Source organism: Bos indicus x Bos taurus, chromosome 14, assembly GCF_003369695.1.
Source record: "Bos indicus x Bos taurus breed Angus x Brahman F1 hybrid chromosome 14, Bos_hybrid_MaternalHap_v2.0, whole genome shotgun sequence".
Classification (NCBI taxonomy): Eukaryota; Metazoa; Chordata; class Mammalia; order Artiodactyla; family Bovidae; genus Bos; species Bos indicus x Bos taurus.
The window spans coordinates 4,425,186-4,452,037 of record NC_040089.1 but is presented as its reverse complement, the minus strand read 5'-3'; the positions used below and the strand labels follow the sequence as shown (position 1 = coordinate 4,452,037).

The 26,852-nt window shown below is 46.7% G+C and overlaps 1 protein-coding gene across 3 annotated transcripts in view; it reads right to left on the bottom strand.

Annotated features, from left to right (window-relative positions):
- Nucleotides 1-26,852, bottom strand: part of FAM135B (family with sequence similarity 135 member B) — a 256,371-nt gene that overhangs the window by 142,937 nt on the left and 86,582 nt on the right. For all 3 annotated transcript variants that reach the window (XM_027560771.1, XM_027560773.1, XM_027560772.1), the window contains exon 2: nucleotides 7,117-7,212. In XM_027560771.1, coding sequence (XP_027416572.1) covers nucleotides 7,117-7,193 — 77 coding nt within the window. In that variant the 5' untranslated portion in view covers nucleotides 7,194-7,212. The remainder of the gene's footprint in view (nucleotides 1-7,116; nucleotides 7,213-26,852) is intronic.

The following is a 26,852-nucleotide window of genomic DNA, read 5'->3' as shown; positions in this document are numbered from 1 at the left end:
CTGTTGACTCTAGTGGGTTGAGACATAAAAGTTTCATGCAGTGGAACTAAAGAGACTTTTTTCAAAGAGAAGAGAGAATTTCCCCCTTTCTCGGAACACACAGCATGCTGATGAAAGTTAAGTTCTATCTACATTTAGAAGGAGCAGCAAAGGGCCAGCCTTGCGGGGGTGTCTTTTCGTTTTCCCAAAGTTCCCAAACAGTACCTGCAGGGACCTGAGTGTCAGCCCCTGGGACCTGCGGAGCCACCCAGACACCAGTGACATGGGAGATTGTTACATCCCTACTGTTCACAAATGCTCCTCAACAGAAGGTGGAGATTTGCCTGATGCCATGAAGACTCTTGATCGGTGTTTAATTCCTCTAAGCTTTGTAAATGCCTGCTGCAGAAGTCTAAGAGGAGATGGAACAGGGATCTGGGGGTAAATGGGGATGGTTAGGCTGAAGATCATGCCCTCCCTCACCTCACTGGACGATAAAAGTGCTTGGTCAATTTATATTCCCACCAACAGGGAGAGTGAAAGTTGCTCAGTCATGTCCGACTCTTTGCGACCCCATGGACTATACAGTCCATGGAATTCTCCAGGCCAGAATACTGGAGCGGGTAGCCTTTCCCTTCTCCAGGGGATCTTCCCAACCCAGAAATTGAATCCAGGTTTCCTGCATTTCAGGCAGATTCTTTACCAGCTGAGCCACAAGGGAACTTCAGGAATACTGGAGTGGGTAGCCTATCCCTTCTCCAGCGGATCTTCCCACCCCAGGAATCGAACGGGGGTCTCCTGCATTGCAGGTGGATTCTTTACCAACCGAGCTATCAGGGAAGCCAACAGCGGAGAGGGTTCTCTTTTTGCCACACCCTGTCCAGTGGAATCTAGAAAAATGGTAAGATAAACCTATTTGCAGGGCAGGAATAGAGATGCAGACATAAAGAACGGGCCCGTGGACATGGGAAGTAGAGGAGGGTGGGATGAATTGGGAGAATAAGATTGGCATATATACACTACCATATGTGAAATTGATAGCCAGTAGGAAGCTGTTGTATAAAATAGTGAGCTCGGCTCACTGCTCTGTGATGACCTAGGTGGGTGGGGATGGGGGTTGGGGGTGGGAGGCTCAAGAGGAAGGGGATATATGTACACACATAGCTGATTCACTTACTAGTACAGCAGAAACCAACACAACATTATAAAGCAATTATACTCTAATTTTTTTTTTAAAGGTGCTTGGTCAAAGAGTATTCATCTTTATCAACATTATCAGAGACTTAGAACCAAGGCAGACTTCCCTTGTGGCTCAGCTGGTAAAGAATCCACCTGCAATGTGGGAGACCTGGGTTCAATCCCTGGGTCGGGAAGATCCCCTAAAGATGGGAAAGGCTACTCACTCCGGTATTCTGGCCTGGAGAATTCCATGGACTGTGTAGTCCATGGGGTCGCAAAGAGTCAGACACGACCGAGCGACTTTCACTTCACTTTCACTAGAACCAAGACACATGGGGAAAGTTCATTTTCAGGGTGTATTGTTTATATTATTAAGACTAAAGTGCTTCCTAGTTATTCAAGAACAAAAATGTCACGGTAACTTCTGAATAATGAGATGCATTTTAATATGTAAAAAAGGAAGCAAAACATCCAAAAATAGAGCACTGGTTAAATAAATTATGGTGGAGTTATATGACGGAATTCTTTGCAGCTGTTAATCATGTTGCAAAGGGACATACAGGTGATTAAAAATGTTCACCACGTGGAAAGAGAGAAAATAGAGAACAAATTAATATCGCACATTTTCTTTTTTTTTTTGGCCAAGCCACACAGCATGTGGGATGTTAGTCCCCTGACCAGGGATCGAACATGCAGCCCCTGCAGTAGAAGCATGCAGTCCTAACCACAGGACCACCAGGGAAGTCCAATATTTTACATTTTTGTAAAGGAAAACACATGTGCATATGAAATAATGTTTGCCCAGTGAAAAAGGAGAGGAAGAGGGATGGAGTTCTGATTACAAAAGTGATGATGTGTATCATGAAAAGTAAGAAAAAGTACAAGGATGAAAAAGTCACCATAATTCTTTCAATAGGCAAAACTGCTTTATGTGTGTGTATGTGTGTGCCATTAAAAGCTTAAAATGAGAACATGATGAAGTACATTTAAAACTGCTTTTGAGCAACATTTGACAACTGATGGGAACAAAAACACAGCAGCTAAGGACTGTCTTATGTCTACTCCTCTGACCCGAGGTGCACTCAAAGACCCTTCCAGGAAAGAAACACGCTGAAGTTCAGTGGATCTCTAGTGACGGCAGTATTCACTAGCTGCCCGACCAGGTCAGCTCCAGCCCTGGCACTAACCAGCTGAGGACCATCGGGTGCAGATTTCAGTTGTGACCAATGAGAGAGAAAGGCTAGGATGGGCTTAGCCCACCTTGCCAGCACTGCCAAGCCTGGCTCTCTCTAACTAGATGCTTTACAAACCTCACTCATGACTTCTTGTGTGTGTGTGTGTGTGTGGTTATTTATTTTTAATTGAAGGATAACTTCTTTATAGTATTGTGTTGGTTTCTGCCATACATCAACATGAATCAGCCATAGGCATACATAAGATACTGCCAAACAAGAAACTGAGGCCAGAGAGTCAGTGCTGCACCCACAGGTGCCCGGCTCGTAACAGAAGACGTGGAAGCAGACCTGAGATCTCTGACTCTTAGACCAGACCTGTGTCTCTGCTTTTTCCTCCACACCAGGTTCATGACCATGTGCCCTTTCATTCCGCTTGAGAGGCCTGAGCGAGCACCGCAGTGAGTGCAGAACTGAAGGGGCCGGCACCACCCACCAGCATTCTGGTCCACCTGCACTCCTCCAGGAAGTTATCAGGCCCTGTGGGTGGCTCTGAGCTCACAGAGATGTTTCAGTCTCTGCAGGCCAACTCTCAGCCCCCTGGAAGGGTCTTTTCTCTACAGATCTGCCGAGTGTATCCTCAGCCAGGGGTTAAGAGGATAAAAGGCTTAGAGCCATAGGCTTATGAAGTCACAGATTCAAAGCGGAAAAAAATGGGGGAAAAAAAATGGGACAGGGTAATTGTTAACAGGAATGTGGATTTGCTAGAAAAGTAATCCGGACGGTCCAGCTGCAAAAGCCCGTGGGTGTCTGACGTCTGTTCCCTCTTCATAGGAATAATTTTTTTTTTTTTTTAATGCCATTTCATGGGGAAAGAGAGATCAAATTTTTATTAAAATAATATCATGGAATTTCACAGAAAGAAAGACACTTAAAGATCACTGAGTCCATCTACTCTCCCTTGTGCTAGATGGAACCACTGGCAGCAAGTGATAAAAGTCCCAAATCAAACCTCGTGTAGTCCTTCCTCCCTTTCTAAAGGCGGGAAGGACTGAAAAGGACAGCAACAAATTTTAATAAGAAAAGTGAAGAGAAGGATTGTTTCTGACAGAATCAGACAAATCAATTCATTGATCTCTGGCAAGCAAAGATAATTGTATTTCTGAGTCTATTAAGGCACATCAGGGCTAGTTAGCTAATTTCACAGGGAGCTTAGCTGTCACTGGGCTTCGGGGCACAATGGGAAATGTCAGGGCAACAATACGAGATGGCACTTTCTTTCAGGAGCCACTTGACTTAGGAGTGAACCGTTTTCTCTCCAGCAGAGATGAGGCAAGTGAGTTTTTTCAGAGGGGATTTCAACCCTAATATTTCTACAATATTTGGCCTTCCACATCGGGTCTTGATTATAGGTCCTTTTGTGTGCAACCCTTCTGTGGGCAGGACAAAATTTACATGTAAAATCATTGAAAACTTCTGGGCAGAAAAATCTTCTAAGTGACATTGTAAAGAAGGAATGGAGGAAAGACAGGAAATGAAGCTTAATTAATATCAAGCAATGAAAACCTTCACATACATTATAGTCATGTGTGAGTGAATGGATGACAGAATAAAACATAAAAGATACTCTTTCGAAGCAGGGGAAAAGGGGATTCACAAAAACTGGGCTGAACAGAGCAGGTGAATATCAATCAACATACAGAAATAGTTTGGAGAGGAGGTTATATTTGAGCTGGAGCTTGCAGAGGGTAGAACGGTCAAGGCAGATACTAATATTAGGGGCAGGAGGGTCTGAGTGCAGACAATAATATAGCAGAAGTTTAAGATCAAACCACTGGGAGTCTGAGCACTGGGCTGAGAGTGAGAAAAGGAAGGGGGGATTTTTGAACAGGGAAGCAAGATCAAACATCAACCCTTTGGGGTAATAACTCCACTAACAGTGTGAAGGACAGACTGGAAGTCAGGATTCACAGGTAGAAAGGACTATTTAGACAGCCTCTACTCGATACCAGTTTCCATGTTAGCTGCTTGCTCTGCATGTATTAACTAATGCAATTAGTGCCCTACCTGATCAGATTACCCCACAAGATGGACTTTGTCATCACCATTTTAGAATGATAGCTGGTTCGTGTTGTCAGAGCCTACACGTTGCAGAGCCTGACTTCAAAGCCAGGTCTGACCCACAGCCAGGCTCCCCAGTGCCTCCCCACCCTGCCTTTTTATCAGGATGAGCCTCACCACCAAGCACAGAGGTGACCATTCATGAAGCTTTTGACTGTTCTCAGGAGATGCTTTTCCTTTGAGAATTCACCTTTGCCCTCAGCCCTAAATCCTTGAGCTCACCTCAGTGCAGACTTGAGATAAATGCAAGTTGATTGTTCAACATCACCAAAAAGCAGTATACATTCTGGAACTAGAAAAAACTAATGATAAACATTAAAGTCCTGTAAGCAAGTAACTCCTTGATCAGGACAAATCCCCGGTCAGCATTCTCAGTTCGGTAGCCATGTGATTTCAACACAGCCTCTCACACAACACAGCCTCTCACACAACACAGCACCTCACAGCAAATCAAGAGTGGGGGAGGTGGCTGGGACCTCCCTCGTGCTCCAGTGGCTAAGACCCCATGGTCCCAATGCAAGGGGCCTGGGTCTGATCCCTGGTCAGGGAACTAGATCCCACATGCCACAACTAAAGATCCTACTTGTTCTAAGACCTAGTGCAACCAAATACATTTAAAAAAAAAAAAAAGGATTATCTGTCTTGGCAGACAGGGTAAATGAACTGGCATATCTGGACAGAGGCTCAAGAAGCCTCTCATTAACTGGAGAAACCAAGTGGAACACAGATGACCACAGTCAAACACAGTTCAAAGAAGGACATGTTCCTTCTTCTCCAAGCCCCAGCTCTATTCTCTACCATCCAAAGACAGCATGGAGCACACAGCCCCCAAGCCTACTTTCTCTGTCTTTGACGACATCAGGAGATCATCCGCCACATTTCACCCAGGCCCCCACTGTGCCCACGAGGTCTGGACAGCAGGCATCACATCCCCATGGAGTGCCTGCTAGGAAAGTAATTATATTTCACATACACAGGGTGCCTGAGAGGTTCAGAGCAGAAAAATCCTTAGCCCTTGAGCTCCAGGGGTCATGCCTGTCAGGAACTCCGCTGGCAGAGGCAGAATCCTGGCTAGCATCAGCCGAGCCTGTCTGCAGCTCCCTGCTCACAGAATCCAGGGGGCTGGGGACCATCTACACCAAGCTCTTCCTGGAGATGGGACCTTAGGGATCTTAAAACTCCTGCCATCCCTCCCTGAGAAGTCTAACAGACTTGATCCAAAAGTTGCCCTGGCCTGTTCCTGAATATAGCTTAACTGAACCTACTCTCAAGCAACTCAGATCATACAATTATGCCCCCATCCACTCTGAAGTGTGCCTAGATTTCCATACCCCTTCACTCCATGAAATGGAAGCATTAAGAGCTGAAAGAAAGCTGTGAGAGTCTTCCTTGCTCTGGGAGATGAGATGGACCAGTGGTCTCCAAGCTTCAGGATCTGCATATTTACCCGTAAAAATATTTTCAGGCATGCAGCCCCAATATATGTGTGTTTATTTATAAATCATATGCATGTACAGTTCTATTCATAAATGGTATGTGTTATAAATGTAAGAAAGGTATTTAAAAGATAAGAAATATGATAATTGATGGTTTAAAAATATTTTATGTGTTAATGGAACACATAACTTTTTGTAACATACACAGTAATCAAAATATATATAGCATATATAACATAGATATACAGTGGTAAGTATACATACGGTAATATACAATAATAAAAATTATATGTATTATATATTAAAATATACATATAAAAAAACACAGAATAGTGATTCAAAGTTCTGGTTTTAACTCGGCCCAATTCAATATTAGACTTTATCAGTGAACATGGCTAAATAAGATGGCTCCCCAAACCATGTAGATATGGAAAGAAGAGTACCACAGACTTACTGGATAACTCATGATTTCCATATTCATTTTCAACCAGTTTTACCACCCGCACAGAGCTCTCTTTGTGCCCTGGATGTGCCACTTTGAGATATCTTGCTAACAATAATGATTTCACACAAGCTTCAGTCAATATTGAAGGTCAATATACAGCTCAGATGAGGTACATTATTAATAATTAGGGTCACAAACCCATATGTAAGTTCACGCTTCTCAGTCTACCAAGTGCTGGTTCTGATGAACTGGTCATTCTTTGTCAGCGTGGGATTCAAATGCCAAAGTCAGAGTACATCCTCAAAAAGTGAACCCAGCTGTATTTTAATTGTGTATTTTTAAAAGACAATGTAAATTCTCAGTTTCTGAGCGATCTGGGTACAGGTGTATGATATGTGGTTTGGTGAGCTGGCCTCTACAAATATTGATCCTACAGACACCTTTTTATTAGAGTTACACAGGCAAGCTTCATCTCCAATAAATTCACCTTCCTTAAATGCTGACTGACAGATGTAATGGGAATAGCAAGTAGGTAGAGGTGCAGGAGGAAGAGAGAAATTAGCATTTTCTAGTCTTTGTCAACTTATGGCTCATTTTCAAGTGCACTAAAAGTCTGGGTTTTCCACTTGGCAGGAAAAAAAAAATCATACAATTCTTTTCTCGTGAATCCAAAATTCCCTCCAACCTCTCCTTACCACCATCATCTCCTGCCAGAGGAAAAACAAAACACGAGAAATGAACAAGCAACGAGATAAAGAAGCACAATTAGTGAAAGCATACTCACCCTCTCTGAAACAGATCCACATTATAAAATTTATGTAGCTCTACAGAAAACTCAACTGTTCCTTGTACTTCAGACATGATCTTCTTGGTTCATTACCTAAAAAAACAAGAGGGAAATGAAGAGCTTGAGGTCTCATCAGCCACACACAGACAGCCTGGGCTTCTACAACCGGACCCCAAGCAGAGCTGATGTAGATGGACAAGAGTGTCTGGCCAATGGGCCATAGTGTGTCCACTGGACGTCATCACTCAGGGGGGCTCCTTTCAGAAGAAAGACACAGAGAGATGGGATGCCTTACATAATGCCAAACAGCTCACACTTCCGAGAACTAGGACTCAGACCCAGATACCCTAGTTTCTAAAGCTGGGCTAGCCCCTGCCCTTCCTTACCTGTCAGTGCCTGGAGGCACTACCATCTGGCTACGAACACATGCATAATGACCAGCAGTGCAACAACCCCTATTCTACTTGTGTGACCTTGAGCAGGTCACTGAACCTCGCCCAACCTCAGTTTCCTCATCTGTAATGGAAGGACTGGTAACAGCATAGGCGTCTCATAGATGATGGGGAGATAAAATAAATCTGCCACAGAGAGCACTTCACACAGTTTCTTGTTGCTGTTCAGTGCTTAAGTCATGTCTCACTCTTTGCCACCCCAGGGACTGAAGCACACACCAGGCTCCCCAGTCCTTCATCCCCCCGAGAGTTTGCTCAAACTCATGTCCATTGAGTCAGTGATGCTATCTAACCCTCTCATCCTCTGCCGCCCCTTTCTCCTCCCGCCCTCAATCTTTCCCAGCATCAGGGTCTTTTCCAATGAGTTGCCTCTTCCCATCCAAAGTATTAGAGTTTCAGCTTCAGCATCAGTCCTTCCAAGGAATACTCAAAGTTGATTTCCTTTAGGATTGACTGGTTTGATCTCCTTGCAGTCCAAGGGAGAGTCCCAGAAGAATGCTGGGATAAAAGTTCTTGCCCCATATGGCAGATAAGGAAAGAGATCAGGAAGTCTCTAACCTGAAGTCCCTTTGTGACTTTAGAATGTTCTAGTGGTGTGTGCTTTCATCAGCAGCCTTTCTTTACTACCATGTGTAACGGGACAATACAAGCTACCTAGGAGGAAGCTAAAAGGTAATTACTTGAAATTCCTTGCAACTGAGCAGGTTCTGGGGGGACTGTTGCTGCTGCCGCTATTTAGTCACTCAGTCGTGTCTGACTCTTTGCGACCCCATAGACTGTAGCCCACTAGGCTCCTCTGTCCAGGGGAGTCTCCAGGCAAAAATACTGGAGTGGGTTGCCATGCCTTTCTCCAGGGGATCTCCAAGGATCAAACCTGGGTCTCCTGCATTGGCAGATGAATTCTTTACCACTGAGCCACCTGGGAAGCCTCAAAGAACTTGATGTTTCTAAATAGGTCATAACAGTAGCTGGCATGATCTTGGAAAGGGGAGAGAATAAGGAGGGAGTAAGAAGAGATTTGGTCTCTCTTGGCTGGCAAAGGATGATTGGCACCTAAGTTTCCTTTCAAAGGCCCCCCTCTTTCTGCCCCCAAGTTGCCTGGAGGACCAGACCACCATTGCTGGCACTCAGAATCCAACCTCACTACGGGTAATGGGGTCATGCTATGCCAGACCCAAAAATAAGAGCACAAGGGATTAACTAGGCTTTAAGACTTAGTAACTAAACAATGACAACAGCTTTGTCTCAGCTCTGGCCAGAGTGCCATCTGGGGCACCGTGTCTGAAGACGCAGGATTCCACATACCATGTTAAAATGCAGCGGATCTTAGGACCCAAGCTCTATAAATTCTGCAGGATGGAATTTCAAGCTGATAAGCCTGAAAGGCCAAACTCAGAAAATGTGTTAAAAACCTATTTCCCTAATGGGTGAGCCATTGAGGCATGCCCCAGTCCCACAAAAGGCATCAGAGCCAGTCAAGGTCAGAACCCACTGCTCAGTTTCAAGGCATTTCTAGTAAAAGCTCAGTGGAGGGACCAACGAATAAAGCCATTCTGAGCTTCATTTCATTATCACATTAAACAGGAACCATGCAACATCCTGTCTTTCTCATCACCTCTCTCGGTCTCAATTCTCGAAATACGGCAGAACTGGCAAAGGTGCCTGATACCGTTGCTTGTAGATATCAGTTCCAGTAATTCCTGAACCCTCTGTGATCTCTGCTCCTGGGGGGAAAGATCGGGGGAGGGCAGGAACAGGACACCCCAACACCCACAGGCTCAGGGATTTCCATTCATTATTTCATACCCTCCTCACGTCCTCTCTGAGGTAGGTAGTACTGACCCCCATGCACACAGGTGATTATCCACTCCACACGAGGGAAGAACACTGACCCAGGGGCCCACAGCCCTGGTTTCCCAGCGCCATGCCTCACCTGCAGAATAGCCAGTGTCTTGTTTTAGAGTGGGGAATTAACATTTAGAAGAAAAAAAAATACACAGAAAATATCATACAGAACATTTTCTCCTGGGAAGTCACACCCCACCCTCCTACAGTTCAGGACTAATAGGATGCAATCCTGGAAAGTGTATATGCAAACCCAGCTTCTTGGTGAGAAGCTGCTTTTTCCTTTTTAACCCGACGTGGTTCATTATAACCCAACACCCAGTAATTCAATGAGGGTGATGAGCTCACGTTCAAAACATCAGTTTTAAAACTCCACATTGATTCTGCTGGCAACCACTAGGCCCACTTTAAAGGAGGTGCAGGAATCTGCAGGAATTCAAACTCACTGGCTCTGTTTCCAACCCCCTCCCTGGTCTTTCTGAGGCCTAGAGAGAGCTCAGTGACAGCAGTGGTTTACAGGGCTCGCTCCCCAGGCCTGCGGCACCTGGTTGACCAGATCACCACTCTCTTTCGGGACTACCTCCACTCACAAGTGAAACAGAGCAGGACTCTGTGGTCCTTGCCCCTCCCCGATCCGCCTCCACATCCTCTGCCTGCCTTTTGTCTGTGGAAAATTTTAATCAAAGATTAAATTTAATCAGAGAAGTGGGAAATGGGGAAACCAAGGAAATCAATCACATGAGCCTAAATAATAATAATAATAATGCAGTCATTAAGCATAGTCAGGGCCTTTAGTTCTTTCTCAAGGGCTATAGACAATAGTCTGGGCCATATCCTGTGAGCTGTCTCATAGATACTAAAACACCAGGTGGAGAAGTTACCTACATGATGACCAGGACACAACTGCCACAATTCTGAGACCTGGCCGCAAAGAAATGGGAACAAATGCAGCCCATTAGGAAGTGATTAGGACTATTAACTGTACTGATTAAATATTAATTAGGAAGACTGTACCTGAAACAACCAAGATGATGCTGGTCAGGCCACTGATGACCAATTTAAAGATGACTGTTAGAGATGACTATGCTGTTTCTGCACTTTGTCTATAGAACGCCCACCCCCTGCTTTTGGTGGTGGTGGGGAGGGGGGCAGGTCAGAATTTGAACAGATGTCTGCCACCCTCCTCCAGTTGCCAACATCTGAAATAAAGCAAACTTTCCTTTCCACCCACCTGGCCTGTTCATCGGCTTTTGGGTGGTCAGCAGCCGGACCCCACACACACTCTTTCAGTAACACAGGCACAAGACTCTCCTCCCCCTGCACGTCAGAGCTGAGTCTGAATCCCCTCCCCTTAGTTCTCACACACTGAGATCCTGCCCAGCTCCATCTCTTCATGGGTATGGTGAAAGAAATCGCGTTAAGGAGGTTCAGAGGATTGAAGATTATCAGGTATATAAAGAGCTTCCGTCATTTCCTGACAAATCGTCAATCATTCATCAGTGGAAGCAGCAAGTATTTTTATTTCTGCCTTCAACACCACTGGCAGAAATTCAAAAGCCCCCTCACACAATGCAGACCCAATGAAGACTCATTCTCTCTCCTTTATATTAGAGGTTCTGGGGTCCCTGGAGGCCTGCCCTCCATGTCAATTAAGGTGGAAAAATTGTTTGCACTTTTCATTGCAATGTTTCTTAAATGTTTCATTAGTGACTTACATTTTCAGAAAATGTTTCAGAACATCCTCAAGAGCCTCTGAGGAAATTTGTTAAAAATATTAAGGCTATTTTGGAGAAATACCACGATGCCAAAACCTCATTAGATACTGCTTGGAAACAAATCCCTTTACAAACAGGTCTTCCTTTAAAATGTAATCTTTCCCTTAAAACATCAATCTTCAAAGTGTGTGGCCTTTGAAAGATTAAATGAAAAAAGGCATGTTGATCTTAATGGGCATCAGCATTGACTTTATGAAAAGGGCATGCAAAGTTACTGTGCTCAAAAGATTACCCGCCATAGAATTACAACACGGTGAGTGGAGAAGGTTCAGGAAAGGACTGTCTGATGCTACAGAGCAGAAAGTGAGGACAGAGAAGGCACGCCAGAGCACAACCCAGCAACGTTCCAGGGGGACCCGAACACTCTATCAGATCCTGCGGCTTCCTCTGGTCTGAGAGATGCAGCAGAAATGGTCCTCTGACCTCCTGTAACTGCATTCATGAGTGCCCTTCTCCCCAGGGCAGTTTTCTCCTGGCAGCCATTCTAAGAAGGTAGATAGCTCCACTTTTCTGCATGGTCACTGCAATGGGAATCAGCTCTGCATTCAAAGAAAACAATCTCATTGGGAATGAAGACCAGCATCTCTTCATTGGAAAGGGAGCTTCACCTATAAGGAAGGTTTGTGCCCTGCTTCAAGAGCACCCCAGCTGCATTATATGCCAACCCTGGGCCTCACCTCTGAACGGGACCTTGGACCAGCCAAGCAGCATCTCTGAGCCTCTGTATTCACACCTGGAATGTGGGCCAACACCCCGCTTTCAGGCAGGATTGCTTAGGATCCAAATTGGAGCATCTCCCGGAGGTGTTCATTCCTTTCAGACACTGGGAACAGAATCGAGCACAGGGACCCACCCAGAGCACCAGGGATAGACAGACAACTGTGTCATCAGAGGACACAGGCCAGAAAGGAGAGAGCCAGGTCACAGCTGTGGTCCATGGGAGTAGGTACCCTGACATAAAGGTGTACAGAGAAGACCCAGCAGGGTAGCCTGCAGGAGGCTGGCCAGTCTCTCAGGTACCAAGATCAGACCCTCAGAGCCACAGGACTTCAGGCAAGACCTTACGCACTCTGTGCCTTGGTTTTCCCAACTGGAAACTGCTTTGCAAACAGCCTATCATACACACTTAATAAGTACAAGCCATTCTGATACGGAAGAAAACCTAAAAACAATACGATGAGCATGGCAGGAAAGAAATGATTACTGCCTTCCTCCTACAAGTTACTGGACCCCCTGGCAGACTGTGAGCTTCCCTGGGGTCTCCCAGCTGGCAGGAGGCAGAGGGGCGGTCAGAATTCATGTCTCTGATTCCCACACATCACAGCAAATGCAACCTCAGCCACTTGGCCCCCCTGATGTTAAAAAATAGTATTTTCTTTCCTTCAGCGTAGAAATTAAAATGGGCTGTATATGTCTATTATTTCTCATGTCTGAAGACAGTGCCAAATGAAGCATCCCACACTGCACTGAGGTCTTATTTCCCATGGGATGCTGAGCTCGCCTTAGGCAGCATCTGAAAACCCAGGCATAAAGGCACATAAGGTTCACAACCTCGGAAAAGGATGACAGAATTGTAAACTCAGGGAGTCTAAAAGCACCCGAAGCAAGGGAGCAGGCACCACTGCTGTTGGCAGCTCCCAGCGCAGAGCCGGTCCCTTCCCACCAGTTCTGGTGGCGCCCACCCAGAAGTTAAGCATGTAGCCAGAATGGGTGGCAATGCATCGCTCCTTCCACCTCCTGAAATGCATGTACACAAATGGGCACCTAAGTCTGTGTGTCTGTGCACACACACACACACATACTTAAAATGCATGTTGGGAGTGACCTCTTGGAAAGACGACACAGAAGCCTACAAAAAGCAGCAGCTCTGATCCTGCCAAATATGTGTCACATGCAGACCATTTTAAGGACTAGCAGGAAATGGTAACCCACTCCAGTATTCTTGCCAGAAGAATCCCACGGACAAAGGAGCCTGGCAGGCTACAGTCCACAGGGTCACAGAGAGTCGGACACAACTGAAGCGACTAAGCAGCAGCAAGGGCCTGTTAAACCAGATTTTGTCCTCCCAGCTTCCATATCTGCAACCCTAAAAAGTAGTGTCTGTTTCTCAGTGACTATATTTTCAAATGGACACTAACATATTTCCAGCAACATTATGGATGCTCAATAAATAGTGAATAAGGCTAATGTTAGAATAGTTAATAATAACAATAGGAGTTTATACAGAGCAAAGACAAGCTTGAGCACCAAAGAAGTTCATCCTGGAGGGTGGGGGAACCAGCAGGAGAACCCGGGCTGAGCCCCGAAGACAGACATGCCCTTCAAACTCTGGGGCACTCTGTCCTGCCAACCTGTGTTCTCCCACCCTGTTGCCCACCTCCATCACAAGCTCCAGGGGCAGCCTCATGGAAGCGCTCCACCTCCTCTGAACAAGGCTTACCTTTGCGTGACTGTGATCCGCTCTGTCCACCAGGTGGCTCACATATCTCCTCCCTCCCTGACCTGCTCCCAGGGCTTAAATGTCCAACCCAGCTCCCCCAGGACCATTCCTCAACAGTTATGCCCCCAACAGGCTGTGCCACCACCACCCCGACCAGCCTGTGTCTGGAAGTACATCTGTCTTTCAGGTTATACATTTCCCTGGGGGTCTGGGGGGAAGGAATCCACCTTGAAATGCAGGGGACACTGGTTCAGACCCACGTCTGGGAAGATTCCACACGTCACAGGGCAACTAAGCCCGTGTGCCACAACTACTGATCCTGGGCTCTAGAGCCTGGGAGCCACAACTGCTGAAGCCCAAATGCTCTAGAGCCCATGCTCTGCAACAAGAGAAGTCACCGCACGGAGAAGCCCAAGCCCCCAACCAGGGAGTAACCCCCACACTCTGCAACTAGAGAAAAGCTGGAGCAGCAAGGAAAACCCAGCACAGATGGGGGAAAAAATGTGAGCTCTTTAAAGGAAGGACATTCAATGAGTTTAGTAGAAAACATGGTAGAGAAGAGCATGAAATAGCATTTGTGGGACAAATCAGAGAAGGAATAAAACAAAAACAAATGCAAGAGAAATTTACATACACACTGATAAATAAATGCATCGATGAGTTGATTCTCTTATTTCCAATCAAATATAAAGTTTCCCTGAGCACCTGGCACCAGCCCCGACTTAGGACTTAAGAGTCTGAAATGATTCATGGCTCTTAGTTTCAATGCAAGCCTGACTTCCTTTCTGTGCTTGGTGCAGGAAACGCAAGGCAGTTCAATCCATCATGTTTAAGAAAATTCCAGAGAGAAGCCAACATCCGAGAGGGAGGCAGTCACTGATGGTGGCTCCACAGCAGAGGACACTCTATTTATCCTTCCAGAAGCCACAGTGTAAACAGGAGAGGCGGTGAATGCCAGCCGCGAGGCTCCCACCCAACGCATTGAGGCTGGCATTTCAGGCGCGCTGTGTGCTGGTGCCCCATCCGCGGAACTTAGGGATCTGATTCTGCTGACATCTGTCACCAGCTTCACAAAGGCAGCAATGACTCAGCCTGAGGCGGTGTTCCCACGTGGACCACCCACGAGATCTGGAAGCCCCCACTGGCAACCTTCTCACACACGGATGGCCACCCTCCTCCCAGCCACCCTTTCAGCCAAAAATAGAGAGGAAAGGACTTAAAAATGATGTGAATGATGTTTTGTGGAGCCTCCTGGGAGCCAAGAGGAAAGGGAGAACCGGCCTGCTTCGGCACGTCTATTTTTTTTTTTTTTGCCACATGGCATGTGGGATCTTAGTTCCCCAACCAGGGACTGAACCTGTGTCCCTGCATTGGAAGCACAGAGTCTTAAACACTGGACCAACAGGGGAGTCCAGTGTCGGCTCTTTGGAACTGATGCTGCAGGCTCCTCCTCCTCTGGGAACACAGGTACCTCCAGGGGTCGGCGCGTCCCACCAGGAACGGTCTCTGCCGAGGCTTGGGCTGTTGGCTCATAGACCCACAGAGCTACATAGGCCTTGGCGCTTAGAAAGCCTGACCCCCCTGTGACACAGAAGAGAAAACTGAGGCCAGAGTACACTGAGAGGCAGCCAGACGCAGAGGAGGCAGCAAAGTTTGGTGACATCAAGGCCATGAACGGTCACAGCCACAAGTCCTGGCCTTGATTAGTTCCTGCTTTTTGCAGATTTCTTTTTCTCTGGTCCTCAGTGTTACTATCTGTGGATAGGGCTCCTGACACCTTTCCAGCAGAGCTAGTGTGAGGAATGGAAGAATTGATATGTAAAGTATACTAAGTAGGTACTGCACTAGCCAGCCCTCAGAAAACACTCCAAGCAGCTGCTACTGTTATTGACATGATTTCTATAGTGACAATACTCAGTGAGCAATAACTGAAGGAAGCAATAAGCCTTTCATTCAAGGTCAGCAATTCCTGTTGTGCAATTGCCAAGTTCTGTCTGACTCTTCATGACCCCATGGACTGCAGCACGCCAGGCTTCCCTGTCCTTCACCATGCCCCGGAGTTTGCTCAAACTCATGTTTACTGAGTTGGTGATGCCATCCAACCATCTCATCCTCTGTCATCCCCTTCTCCTCCCGCCTTCAATCTTTCCCAGCATCAGGGTCTTTTCCAATGAGTCAGCTCTTCCCATCAAGTTGCCAAAGTACTGGAGTTTCAGCTTCAACATCAGTCCTCCCAATGAACATTCAGGGTTGATTTCCTTTAGGATTGATCTCCTTGTTATATGTTTTGTGACAAGAACTTGGACCATCTTGTTTTGCCAAAATGATGTATGATGATACTCTTTAATATTTTTTATTGTTTGTGTGTCAATGTTTGAGTTGAGGTTTACTATGTTAAAATTCTTGTGAACACTTCAAATAAAGTTTTTTTTCTTATTAAAAAAAAAAAAAAAGAAATGCCCAGATTTATGTGGGCTAATAAATGTCATGATGGTTCTACAACAGCACGGCCTCGGCTGTGAGTCCCTGACCAGTGAGAAGGGGATGATAAGTATCCTGGAAAATGGAAACCAGGATTGTGCTGAGACATGGGGTCACAGGGAGTAGGGATGGAAGGTAAGACCCCAAAGGGATGAACACAACGCAAGACGTGGCAGGGTGAAGGATTAGGGTAGTTACCTTCAAGTGTGACATAGAGCAGACTTGAAATAGCAACCTTCACACTGGCGTGAATATTAATCTTTATAAAAGGATGATGACAATGTGCTTTGGGGCATGAATTAATCATGAGCTTACACTTCTTAATTTTTAAAAACAAGCTTCCCTTTATAAACATCTCAGCAACACCTGCTCAGACTCCCTTTGTGGCCATGATGAGACCACTGGTTCAATCATTCTGAAAATGCTGATACTAACTAAAGGCTTCACATGTGTCAGCAGTGGTACTAGGTACCAGGGAGACAGGCATGTGTAAGTCAGGAGCTGAAGAAAGGGAGAAAAGACAACAGATGATTAGTCTGTGCTACAGTAAGTGCTACAAGGGGATCATACAGGAAGTCTGTCCCAGGGCCATGGAGCCTCCCACCATTGTCTCACCCATGTAAGAGGTGAGGGGCATGGAGATCATGTAACAGGACACACACCTGTGAAGGCTGAGCACATGTGAAGTGCTTCTGCCACGGTGACCGTCTCCCACCTAACCTGACATGCTTAACCACATATGAGGTGTTAGTTGATATTTAAGGATGAAGGATGGGGGAGTCTCTGGTGGCTCAGTGATTGAGAATCCGCCTGCCAATGCAGGAGACAAGAGTTTCAATCCCTGGAACGGAAGGATCCCACACGCCAAGGGGCAACTAAGCCCGTGCACCACAACTACTGAAGCCCTCAGCCCTAGAGCCTGGGCTCCGCAGCAAGAGAAGCCCACACACCACAACTACAGAGCAACACCCACTTCCATCTAGAGAGCGTCCATGCAGCTACAAAGACCCAGCACAGCCAAAAATAAATCAATAAGATTATATGAGAAAGGAGAGGGACAAATAATAAACAGTTCACACAAATAGCACACTTGATTAGACAGAGGAGCATGACAGAGCTGGCCCCGCAGGGAATGCAGGCGTAGCACCAGAGCCAGGCTCTCGAAGTCCTGCCTTTAAAGGGCCACACCCAGCTGGAGCCCAGGACTCACCCCATCCATCTCTCCCAACCTGCCAGCAGCACACAGACCCCACAGATTTCCAGAATATTTGAGACAGTTCATAATCCTCACCTCCTGGTTAGAGGAGAATGGATACATGTATATGCATGGCTAAGTCCCTTTGCTGTCCACCCAAAACTACCACAACATTGTTAACTGGCTATACTCCAATATATTAAAAAAAAAAAAAAAAAAAGCTCAAAAGTAATTAATTTATTAATTAAAAAAAATAATTCTCACCTCCCTAGCTCTGCACAGACTATTCCACTGCCCTGACCTAACCTCAGAGAATTTTGAACATTACTTTGCTAGCGTGTGAGATGAGTGCAATTGTGTGTTAGTTTGAACACTTTTTGGCATTGTCCTTCTTTGTGATTGGAATGAAAACTGACCTTTTCCAGTCCTGTGGCCACTGCTGAGTTTTCCAAATTTGCTGGCATATTGAATGCAGCACTTTAACAGTGTCAAATTGCCAACATCCATTGGATCATAGAAAAAGCAAGAGAATTGCAGAAAAACATCTACTTCTGCTTTACTGATTATGCCAAAGACCTTGACAGTGTAGATCACAACAAACTGGAAAATCCTTCAAGAGATGGGAATACCGGACCACCTTACCTGCCTCCTGAGAAATCTGTATGCAGGTCAAGAAGCAATAGTTAGAACTGGACACAGAACAACAGGCTGGTTCCAAATTGGGAAAGGAGTACATCAAAGCTGTATATTGTCACCCTGTTTATTTAACTTATATGCAGAGTACATCATGTGAAATGCTGTGCTGGATGAAGCACAAGCTGGAATCAAGATTGCCAGGAGAAATATCAATAACCTCAGATGCGCAGATGACACCACCCTTATGGCAGAAAGCGAAGAGGTACTAAGAAGTCTCTTGATGAAAGTGAAAGAGGAGAGTGAAAAGGCTGGCTTAAAACTCAACATTCAAAAAACTAAGATCATGGTATCCAATCCCATCACTCCACGGCAAATAGATGGAGAAACAATGGAAACAGTGAGAGACTGTTTTCTTGGGCTCCAAAATCACTGCAGATGGTGACTGCAGCAATGAAATTAAAAGACGCTTCTTGGAAGAAAAGCTATGACCAACCAAGACAGCATATTAAAAAGCAGAGACATTACTTTGCCAATAAAGGTCCGTCTAGTCAAAGCTATGATTTTTCCAGTAGTTATGTATGAATGTGAAAGTTGGACTATAAATAAAGCTGAGCACCGAAGAACTGATGCTTTTGAACTGTGGTGTTGGAGATGGGTCTTGAGAGTCCCTTGGACTGCGAGAAGATCCAACCAGTCAATCCTAAAGGAAATCAGCCCTGAATATTCATTGAAAGAACTGATGCTGAAGCTGAAACTCCAATATTTTGGCCACCCAATGTGAAGAACTGACTCATTGTAAAAGACCCTGATGCTGAGAAAGATTGAAGGCAGGAAGAGAAGGGGATGACAGAGAATGAGATGATTGGATGGCATCACCAACTCAATGGACATGAGTTTGAGCAAGCTCTGGGAGTTGGTGATGGACAGGGAAGCCTGGCATCCTGCAGTTCATGGGTTCGCAGAGAGCTGAACATGACTGAGCGACTCTCATTCACTCACTTCACTCAAGAAGAACTTACACGCCAGCTGCCCTCTGACATCAAACAGCCTAGCTGCTTGGCCCTCAGTCGTGACCCTGCTCCCCTCTTACTCACTAAGGTCATTCTCTAATGATTAGAGCAGCTAATATTGACTGAGTGCTCCCTGGGTGTCAGGCCCAATTTTAAGATTTCCTGTATAATTAATTTAATCCTCCCAACAGTCCCACTGGTAAACACTGCTATAGTCATTCCCATTTTATGGATGATGCACAGATAGGTTAAGCAACCTGCTGGAGGTCACACAGCTAAATAGAATCAAGGCAATGTGGCTGGTTCCAGCTTCTTGCCACAGTGCCTCTTGCAGGCACCATGCAGGAAGGAAGGATGCTTACCGGTCTGACCCAGAACCAAGCCCAGGAGGCAGCTTGGGGTGCTCGGTGAGTAGAATGGGAAGTTGTTGTTTAGTTACTAAGCCATGTCTGACTCTTTAGGGACCCCATCAAGCTCCTCTGTCCATGGGAATTCCCAGGAAAGAATACTGGAGTGGGTTGCCATTTCCTCCTCCAAGGGATCTTTCAGACCCAGGAATAGAACCCACATCCCTGCATTGGCAGATGGATTCTTTACCACTGATCCACCAGGGAAGCCTGAATAGGACTGGGTATTAATTCATTAATTGAAAGGAGTTGGATCACATATGCAAACCACCTTGCATAGTCACACATTCAAATACAGTTTGGAATGTAAACCTCTCATTTGAATAAATATTTGCCTTTCCTGTCTCTGCAACAGTCTTTGCAAACTGCTCTTTCATCTCCTGGCCCCCAGCCCAGGAAGCCCTCCCACCCTTTTGAGCTTCTACTCCCAACTTGCATGCACCTCCAGGCCTGCTTCAGAGAACTCTCTAGGCCAGAAGACTAAGCAGCACTTTGCTATGTGTGAAGACATTAGCTAAATGGGGTAATTCACACTAAAGTGCGAATGAAGCCAACAGTGGGAGGGGAGCAGGGAGGAGAAGGCATTTTAAGGTGGGAGCTGAGTAAATCCTCTATTTGTTGCAAGCACCTCAACTTTCTGGAACTCGGGGTCACCGCGGACACTCATCAGCCTGCCGACCTTGATCCTCCCCCTCAAAGTCACAAAGCCAAATTACTCAGTTGTCCACTGGCATCATATTTTTGAGCCAAATGGGAAAAGAACAGTGTTTTAGAATTAGACCTGAGTTTGAATCCCTCCACTTTTGAGCTTTGCAACCTTAGACAAGTAACCTAACATCTTCCGAGCCTCTAGTTTCTTACCTGTAAAATGGGTCTGGAGAGAATTAGATCAGCCCAAAACAGTCCTGGCACAAGAAGGGGACAGTGTGCTGAGCGTTGCTCTCTCTTCCCTGTGCCAGCCTCACTCCTCCTCTTTTCCCCTTCTCCAGGTCTCTGGAAAGGACTTTGAAATTACACCAAGTCACCTACATACGAACCCTCAAGTTGTGAACTCTCAAAGATTTGAACGTGTGTCCAGTCAGGTAAGTTAGTTCGCATGTCTGGCATGCATTGTCACAGGTGCGCATCCCCTGCAAGGGGTTGTGTTTTTGTGAACTTTACTGTAGAGTATGTGTAGAGAACAGTAGAACAGTGTCTGTGTTTCCAGTCCAGGATGTCCAGTAGCAAGGGTAAAAGGAGCAGTATGTAGATGATTGTCTTAGCTGGGTACCTAGGCTAACTTCGTTGGACTTACAAACAAATTGGACTTAAGAATGTGCTCTCAGAACAGAACTTGTTCGCATGTAGGGAACTTACTGCACCTCCCGGGCTATGTGCTGAAGATATTCTTACCAGATGTTTCTTCCCAAAAGAATCTCTTAGTTCAGTAAGCTTGGGAATCACCAGATTATGCAAGGTTAATTCTTGAGCCTGAAGAACTTCTCACAACCTTTAAACACGATGCTACTTGCAGCAACTCTTCAAGCCAAGGACTATGATGCTGATTTGTCCCAAAAATTAGAGGGAGAGGGTGGGATGATTTGGGAGAATGGCATTGAAACATGTATAATATCATATATGAAACAAGTCACAGTCTAGGGTCGATGCATGATGCTGGATGCTTGGGGCTGATGCACTGGGACGACCCAGAGAGATGGTACGGGGAGGGAGGTGGGAGGAGGGTTCAGGATGGGGAACACATGTATACCTGTGGCAGATTCATGTTGATGTATGGCAAAACCAATACAATACTATAAAGTAATTAACCTCCAATTAAAATAAATTTATATTTAAAAAATTACATTTTAAGAATATGCTACATGCCATGAACATTGCTATCTACCAACAATGAACTTACTTCCTGAAACTTTGCTTACAGGCTGGAAGGGTATGTGCATTAGCAGAAAATCCCCTTTTGCCTGAAAGGATAATTATGATTTCAGTGTGGGGACCTCTGCATGGGCGTGACAGCTCAGTGAGTATCCAGGGGCTGGAACCTTCAAGCGGTTTACTTTCCAGTCCCCACTGAGCACATGCCAGGCATCTGCCCTCCTTTGTGCCCACCCTTTGTTCTTTTGCATTATCTCTGTGTGTGCCTCTCAGAGTCTCTGATATCCTGGGAAGCAGAGCAGAGTGTGAGACAAAATAAGTATCCACAATAATGATGGTTGAAAGGATGGATGGAGGACTGAATGGATGGATGGATGGATGGACAGATGGGCAGATGGATGGATGGACAGATGAGTAGATGGATGGATGGATGGATGGAAAGATGGATGATGGAGGAATGGATGAGTGGGTGGGTAGATGGATGGATGGATGGATGATGGATAGATGGGTGAATGGAAAGGTGGGTAGATAGATGGATGGATGGAAAGATGGATGGATGGACAGATGGGTAAATGGATGGATGGACAGATGGAAGGATGGAAAGATGGATGAATATGAATGGACAGATGAATAGATGAATGGATGGATGATGGAAGAATGGATGGATGGATGGGTGGGTGGATGGATGGATGGATGGATGGTGGATAGATGGATGGATGGTGAAGAGACAGAATGATATGAGAGTCAAAGTGCTAATCAAGGATTCATACCACCCATATTGAAACCCAGATCTTCCATGAGCACATATATGCCTGTGACTCCACCTCTTCGTTTACAAAACAAGTGACCTGCATGAGTCAGTAGAGACCATGGGGCACGTGATGGGCCAGAGAATAGCACCCCAAGCCCCAGTGATAGTGGCTTTTGAGCTACGTAGATCTGGAGCTGCCCAATCTATTTTCCAACAGAAAAGACAAACATCTTCCTTACTAGGTGAAATCTCCTGACATCAATTGTTGGAAATAAATTTAATAATTTTCAAAACCATCTGCAGTCTAAACAAATTCCATCTGTGGAACGTGTTTGTCCCAAGGGCCACCAGCTCATGAGATGTGGAGCAGATAGTCATGAGCTGGTGTTTATTCAGCGGCCTCCGGGCTTTACCACAACATCAACCTTCCACCGGTTCTGGGACTGCTTATGATCATCATCCCCACTTGACAGAGGAGAGGATAGAGGCTCAGGGAGGTTAAGTAAGTAACTTCCCTGTCACCAGACAGCAGGGTCAGAGCTGGGTGACCTGGGAGAGCCTCCTCCTGTGAATGACACGGAAGCTCATGTTCCTTGTCCTTGGCATCAGCTCTCACTCAACCCCACAGCAGCCCTGAGAGGTTCTGATTTTCCTGGTGAGTCCACTGAGGCTCAGAGAGTCCCCAGTAGAGTGCAGGCAGGTCCCAACTCAGGTCTGTGCGACTGAAAACAGCAGTGCCGCAGGTAGCTGCAGGCTGTGCACAGGGCTTCCCTGGGGCTCAGCTGGTAAAGAATCCGCCTGCAGTGCAGGAGACCCGGGTTCAATTCCTGGGTCAGGAAGATCCCCTGGAGAAGGGACAGGCTACCCACTCCAGTATTTTTGGGTTTCCCTAGTGGCTCAGCTGGTAAAGAATCTGCCTGCAATGTGGGAGACCTGGATTCAATATCTGGGTAGGGAAGATCCCTTGGAGAAGGGAATGGCTACGCACTCTAATCTGGCCTGGAGAATTCCATAGACTGTATAGTCTATGAGGTTGCAAAGAGTCAGACACAGCTGCACGACTTTCACTGTGCACATACAAGGAAGCTGGTACTTCATGCAATTTCCTGAAAGATGGGGGAAGGAAACACATATAACCATTTAAGGAAAATCATTTAACAGCGTGGTACAATTAGGTCACTGCGACCCTTCTCAAGACTTTCATTTTCCCCTATTTCTCTACCTTTCTCCACCCTACTCTTTTTAAATTAGCCCCACTGACCCAGCAGGACATTCCTGATGTAGTAAGTTGACGCCTTTGCCTTTCTCTGCGGGCCCATGTCTGCAAGGGAAACATGCCCCGAATCCCAAGTGCTATTTATCTAATAAGACTGCAGTTACCTTAATTATATTTCAATGTCTCCACTTGTCCGAGAAATTTGCCTGCACCGCCCTGCCATATCTCTGCTTCTCTAGCCACCTCATGGTCTCTGGGTCCTCTAAGGAATTCCCCACAGAACTGCCAGCCCCCAAACAGAAGGAGCCTGGCGGGGAGACGGCACACCGCTGGGTTAGCGGCTAGCGTGGAAGGTCTCCTACTTTGCATTGCAGATGTGTTCCACACCAAGCCAGACAAAGCTCAGAAGCCAGAGAAGCACTAAGGTGGGGTGGGGGCGGGGCAGGTGAGGCTCACACCTGAGCTTCTGCATCTAGTCTCTGCCGCTCACCACCTGGACGGCCTTGGTGCCATCACCCGACCTCGTTGAGATTCAGTCCTGTTAGATTTCAGAGTTTGGATCAGTGCAGGTATAATGATGAATGTCATCCTCCCAGGCCCCAGGTGGGTCTCCTTGGGATCAGGTCTCATTTACTCAGCAAACATTTACAGAGTGCACGCTCAGTGCCAAATAGTGCGCTCGGCACCGCGCACGCGAACACGAAAGTGGATTGATGGTCCCTGTGCTTCGTGGGGAGAAAGCAGGAAAATTCTGACTCACAAAGACTTGTGTGATCTTAACCCCTCTGCTGCTTAAAAAAAAGACAAGTTTAGGCAGATGATTTAACTCTGAAGCACCTCATTTTCGTTATTTGCACAAAGAGAATAGTTACCTTTTCCCATATGCCTGTGATGACTAAAATAATACAGGGTAAATCCCTACCACAGTCTTTGGATCACAGCCAGTACTTCACAAATCAAGGCAGTTATTCAACTGATAACCTGTGAACAGGATGCAGGGTATCAGGGCTTCACTGTCAGTATCCCTGGCAAAAATTCATTTCATTTATTTTCTGTTTAAGGACCTCAGTTTACCCATCTGTGCAATGGAAGGGCAGTTCTGCCTCCTGAGAAGAACCCAGGTTTTGGGGGCAGACTTGCACCGGAAGGCTAGCTCTGCCCGTTACTGAGCAGCGTGACCTTGGGCTCTGGGACCTCTGAGGGCTCCTTTCACAGACCTCTAAATCCTGTGTGTACCCTTGACCTTGTGTCCATAAGGGAAGAATGGTGGCCAGCATGTGGCAGGCTCCATTATCACTGAGAGTGAATAAAGGAGAGAAAGTGATCAAATTAAAGACAGCCACTTTACAGCTCTGCTATAAAAGACCGTATGAACTAGCGAACACTCATTCTTGATTCTTTTCAGTCTCCATCTAAACTACCAAGTCCCCAGCACACGGGCATGAGGTAGGGAGGATGGAAAAGGGACTACAGCCTGAGCAGATTCAACTTGTCCTTCCTCCCCAGCATCCTGCTGTTTAGTTGCTAAGTTGTATCCGACTCTTTGCAACCCCATTGAGTGTAGCCCGCCAAGCTACTCTGTCCATGGAATCTCCCAGGCAAGAATACTGGAGTGGGTTGCCATTCCTTCTCCAGGGGATGTTCCCAACCTGGGGATCCAACCTGCATCTCTCTCTTAGGTAGACTGTCCACCACTGAGCCACCTGGGATTCCCAGATACTGTTAGTGAGGGCTCCATAAATAGTCTGTGGATGCACTCAGTCATTTATTCAAACCTCACAGCAACTTTCTGTATAACAACTGTTGCACTGGGGAAGTTGAGGTACATGGCAGAAGTGCAGATTCGAACACAGATTTTCCTCCATAAGCTTCCACTCTGTCCACCTTGGCACACACAGGAGAACCTCACCCAGAGCTGAAGGTGCTCTGACTCAGCTCGCCTGGTCTCCCAACCCAGAGAGCATCAGCAGGAGCCCATCTGGTTCCCTGGCCTGGACCTACTGCCAGCCAGCACCTGCCTCTGCCCCAAAGGACGTGCACGCCCCTCCCTCACAAGCATCTGTAGGGGGCACGTGGCTCATTCAGTCATGTAACCAAAGCATCTGCAGAAACACACCAAACATGTATCCAAGGAGGTGTCCTTGGCTGAGTTGCCCCAGATCCCAGCTCCCTTGTGCCTGAGCCAGGGTGTACAGTCCACACTCAAGTTTGGAGAGCAAGGTGGTTAATCACCCCCAATCTTGAGCTGCCCAAGAATCGGCAAGCTATTCCAGTAGATTGAGATCACTGGTGTGCATCTGTGATCCTACGTGGGGCCCGGCTCTGTGACAGGTGAAATGTTTCCGGGAGATCTGGAGCCAGAGAGCCGGAGTGCCGAGCCCCACGGTGGGGATGGATCTCAAAAACATTAAAGGCAGGCACAAAAAGGTCACATATTGAATGACTCCATTCATAGGAAACGTTCAGGACATGCATATGCACAGAGAAGGCAGTGTGGGGTTTCCAAGCACTGGGGAGGGACGTGGAGGTGAGTGATGCTAAATGAGCAGAGGCTGTCCCTCTAGGGCGGTGACACTAAAGGGGATACTTGCACAACCCTGAATGTGCTCAGGGCCACTGAATTGTACACTTCAAGTTGTAACGTTGATGTTTTGTGAATTCTATATCAGTTGAAAAGATGTCATCTCCAATAGCACACACGCTTGCACTAGGCAACTCCCCTATCCAACAGCTCAGGAAACACTACTTCATTCTGAAAATAACTCATAATTTTCTTACGTCTTTGCTCTGACATCAAGGCCACCTGCCCCTCCTGGATTCCACTTGCTGTGGTTTAGAATCCACAGATTAAGCCTCCTTCTCCCATAGGACAGGGCTTTAAGAGTCTGACACAAGAGGTCGTGTCCCAAGAGCATTTTCCTCAGAAGATGGCACGTGCTGGGATCGTTCAGCCCCAGACAAGAGAGAGGCGCTGTCAACAACCCTTGCTCACTGCACCCCCAAGTTGTCTTCTGGACCAGCCGGGGCAGCCCCCTCCCGCCCCTGGACACGGCATCTAAGTGCACGGCAGCCCTGGGGCCTCTGCCCACCCTCGGCTCAGCATGGGGTTCTCCTGGACCTCAGCCTGCTCGTCTTTGTCAGCTCCAGACAACACAGCCTGGTAACGAGGTTCTGCACCTCTGATCTTCAAGGACTGTGATGCTGGGTCAGCTACTTGACATCTTCTGTAAAACAGGGAAAGACTGCCATTCTGCACCCGCCAGGGCGGTGAGGAGTCACAGCACAGACACTCCAGCATGTAAGTGCAGAGGCACCGACTGGCTTTTCAAGGGTATAAGGGACATCCGTAGCCCAAAGGATGCTGCTGAAAATATTAATAGCAGCTCTCCTATGGGTTCTCCCATTAAATCTGCTCAACTTAACCTCGTTACCTTCCTTCCTCATGCCTTCAGGCCTCAGGGAGCTAATAACAGATGCTCTCAGTACACAGGAGAGGGAGCCGTGGGTTTTACTAGAAATCAGTCAAGTTCAGAGACTCCAGAGGGAGGGGTCCAGCTTATCAACCTGCAGACCCAACCTCAGGGTGTGGACTGAAGGCTTGACTGGGGGACAGGGCAGATGTGAGAGGGTCTGGCAGGTGGGGTGGGGGAGAAGGT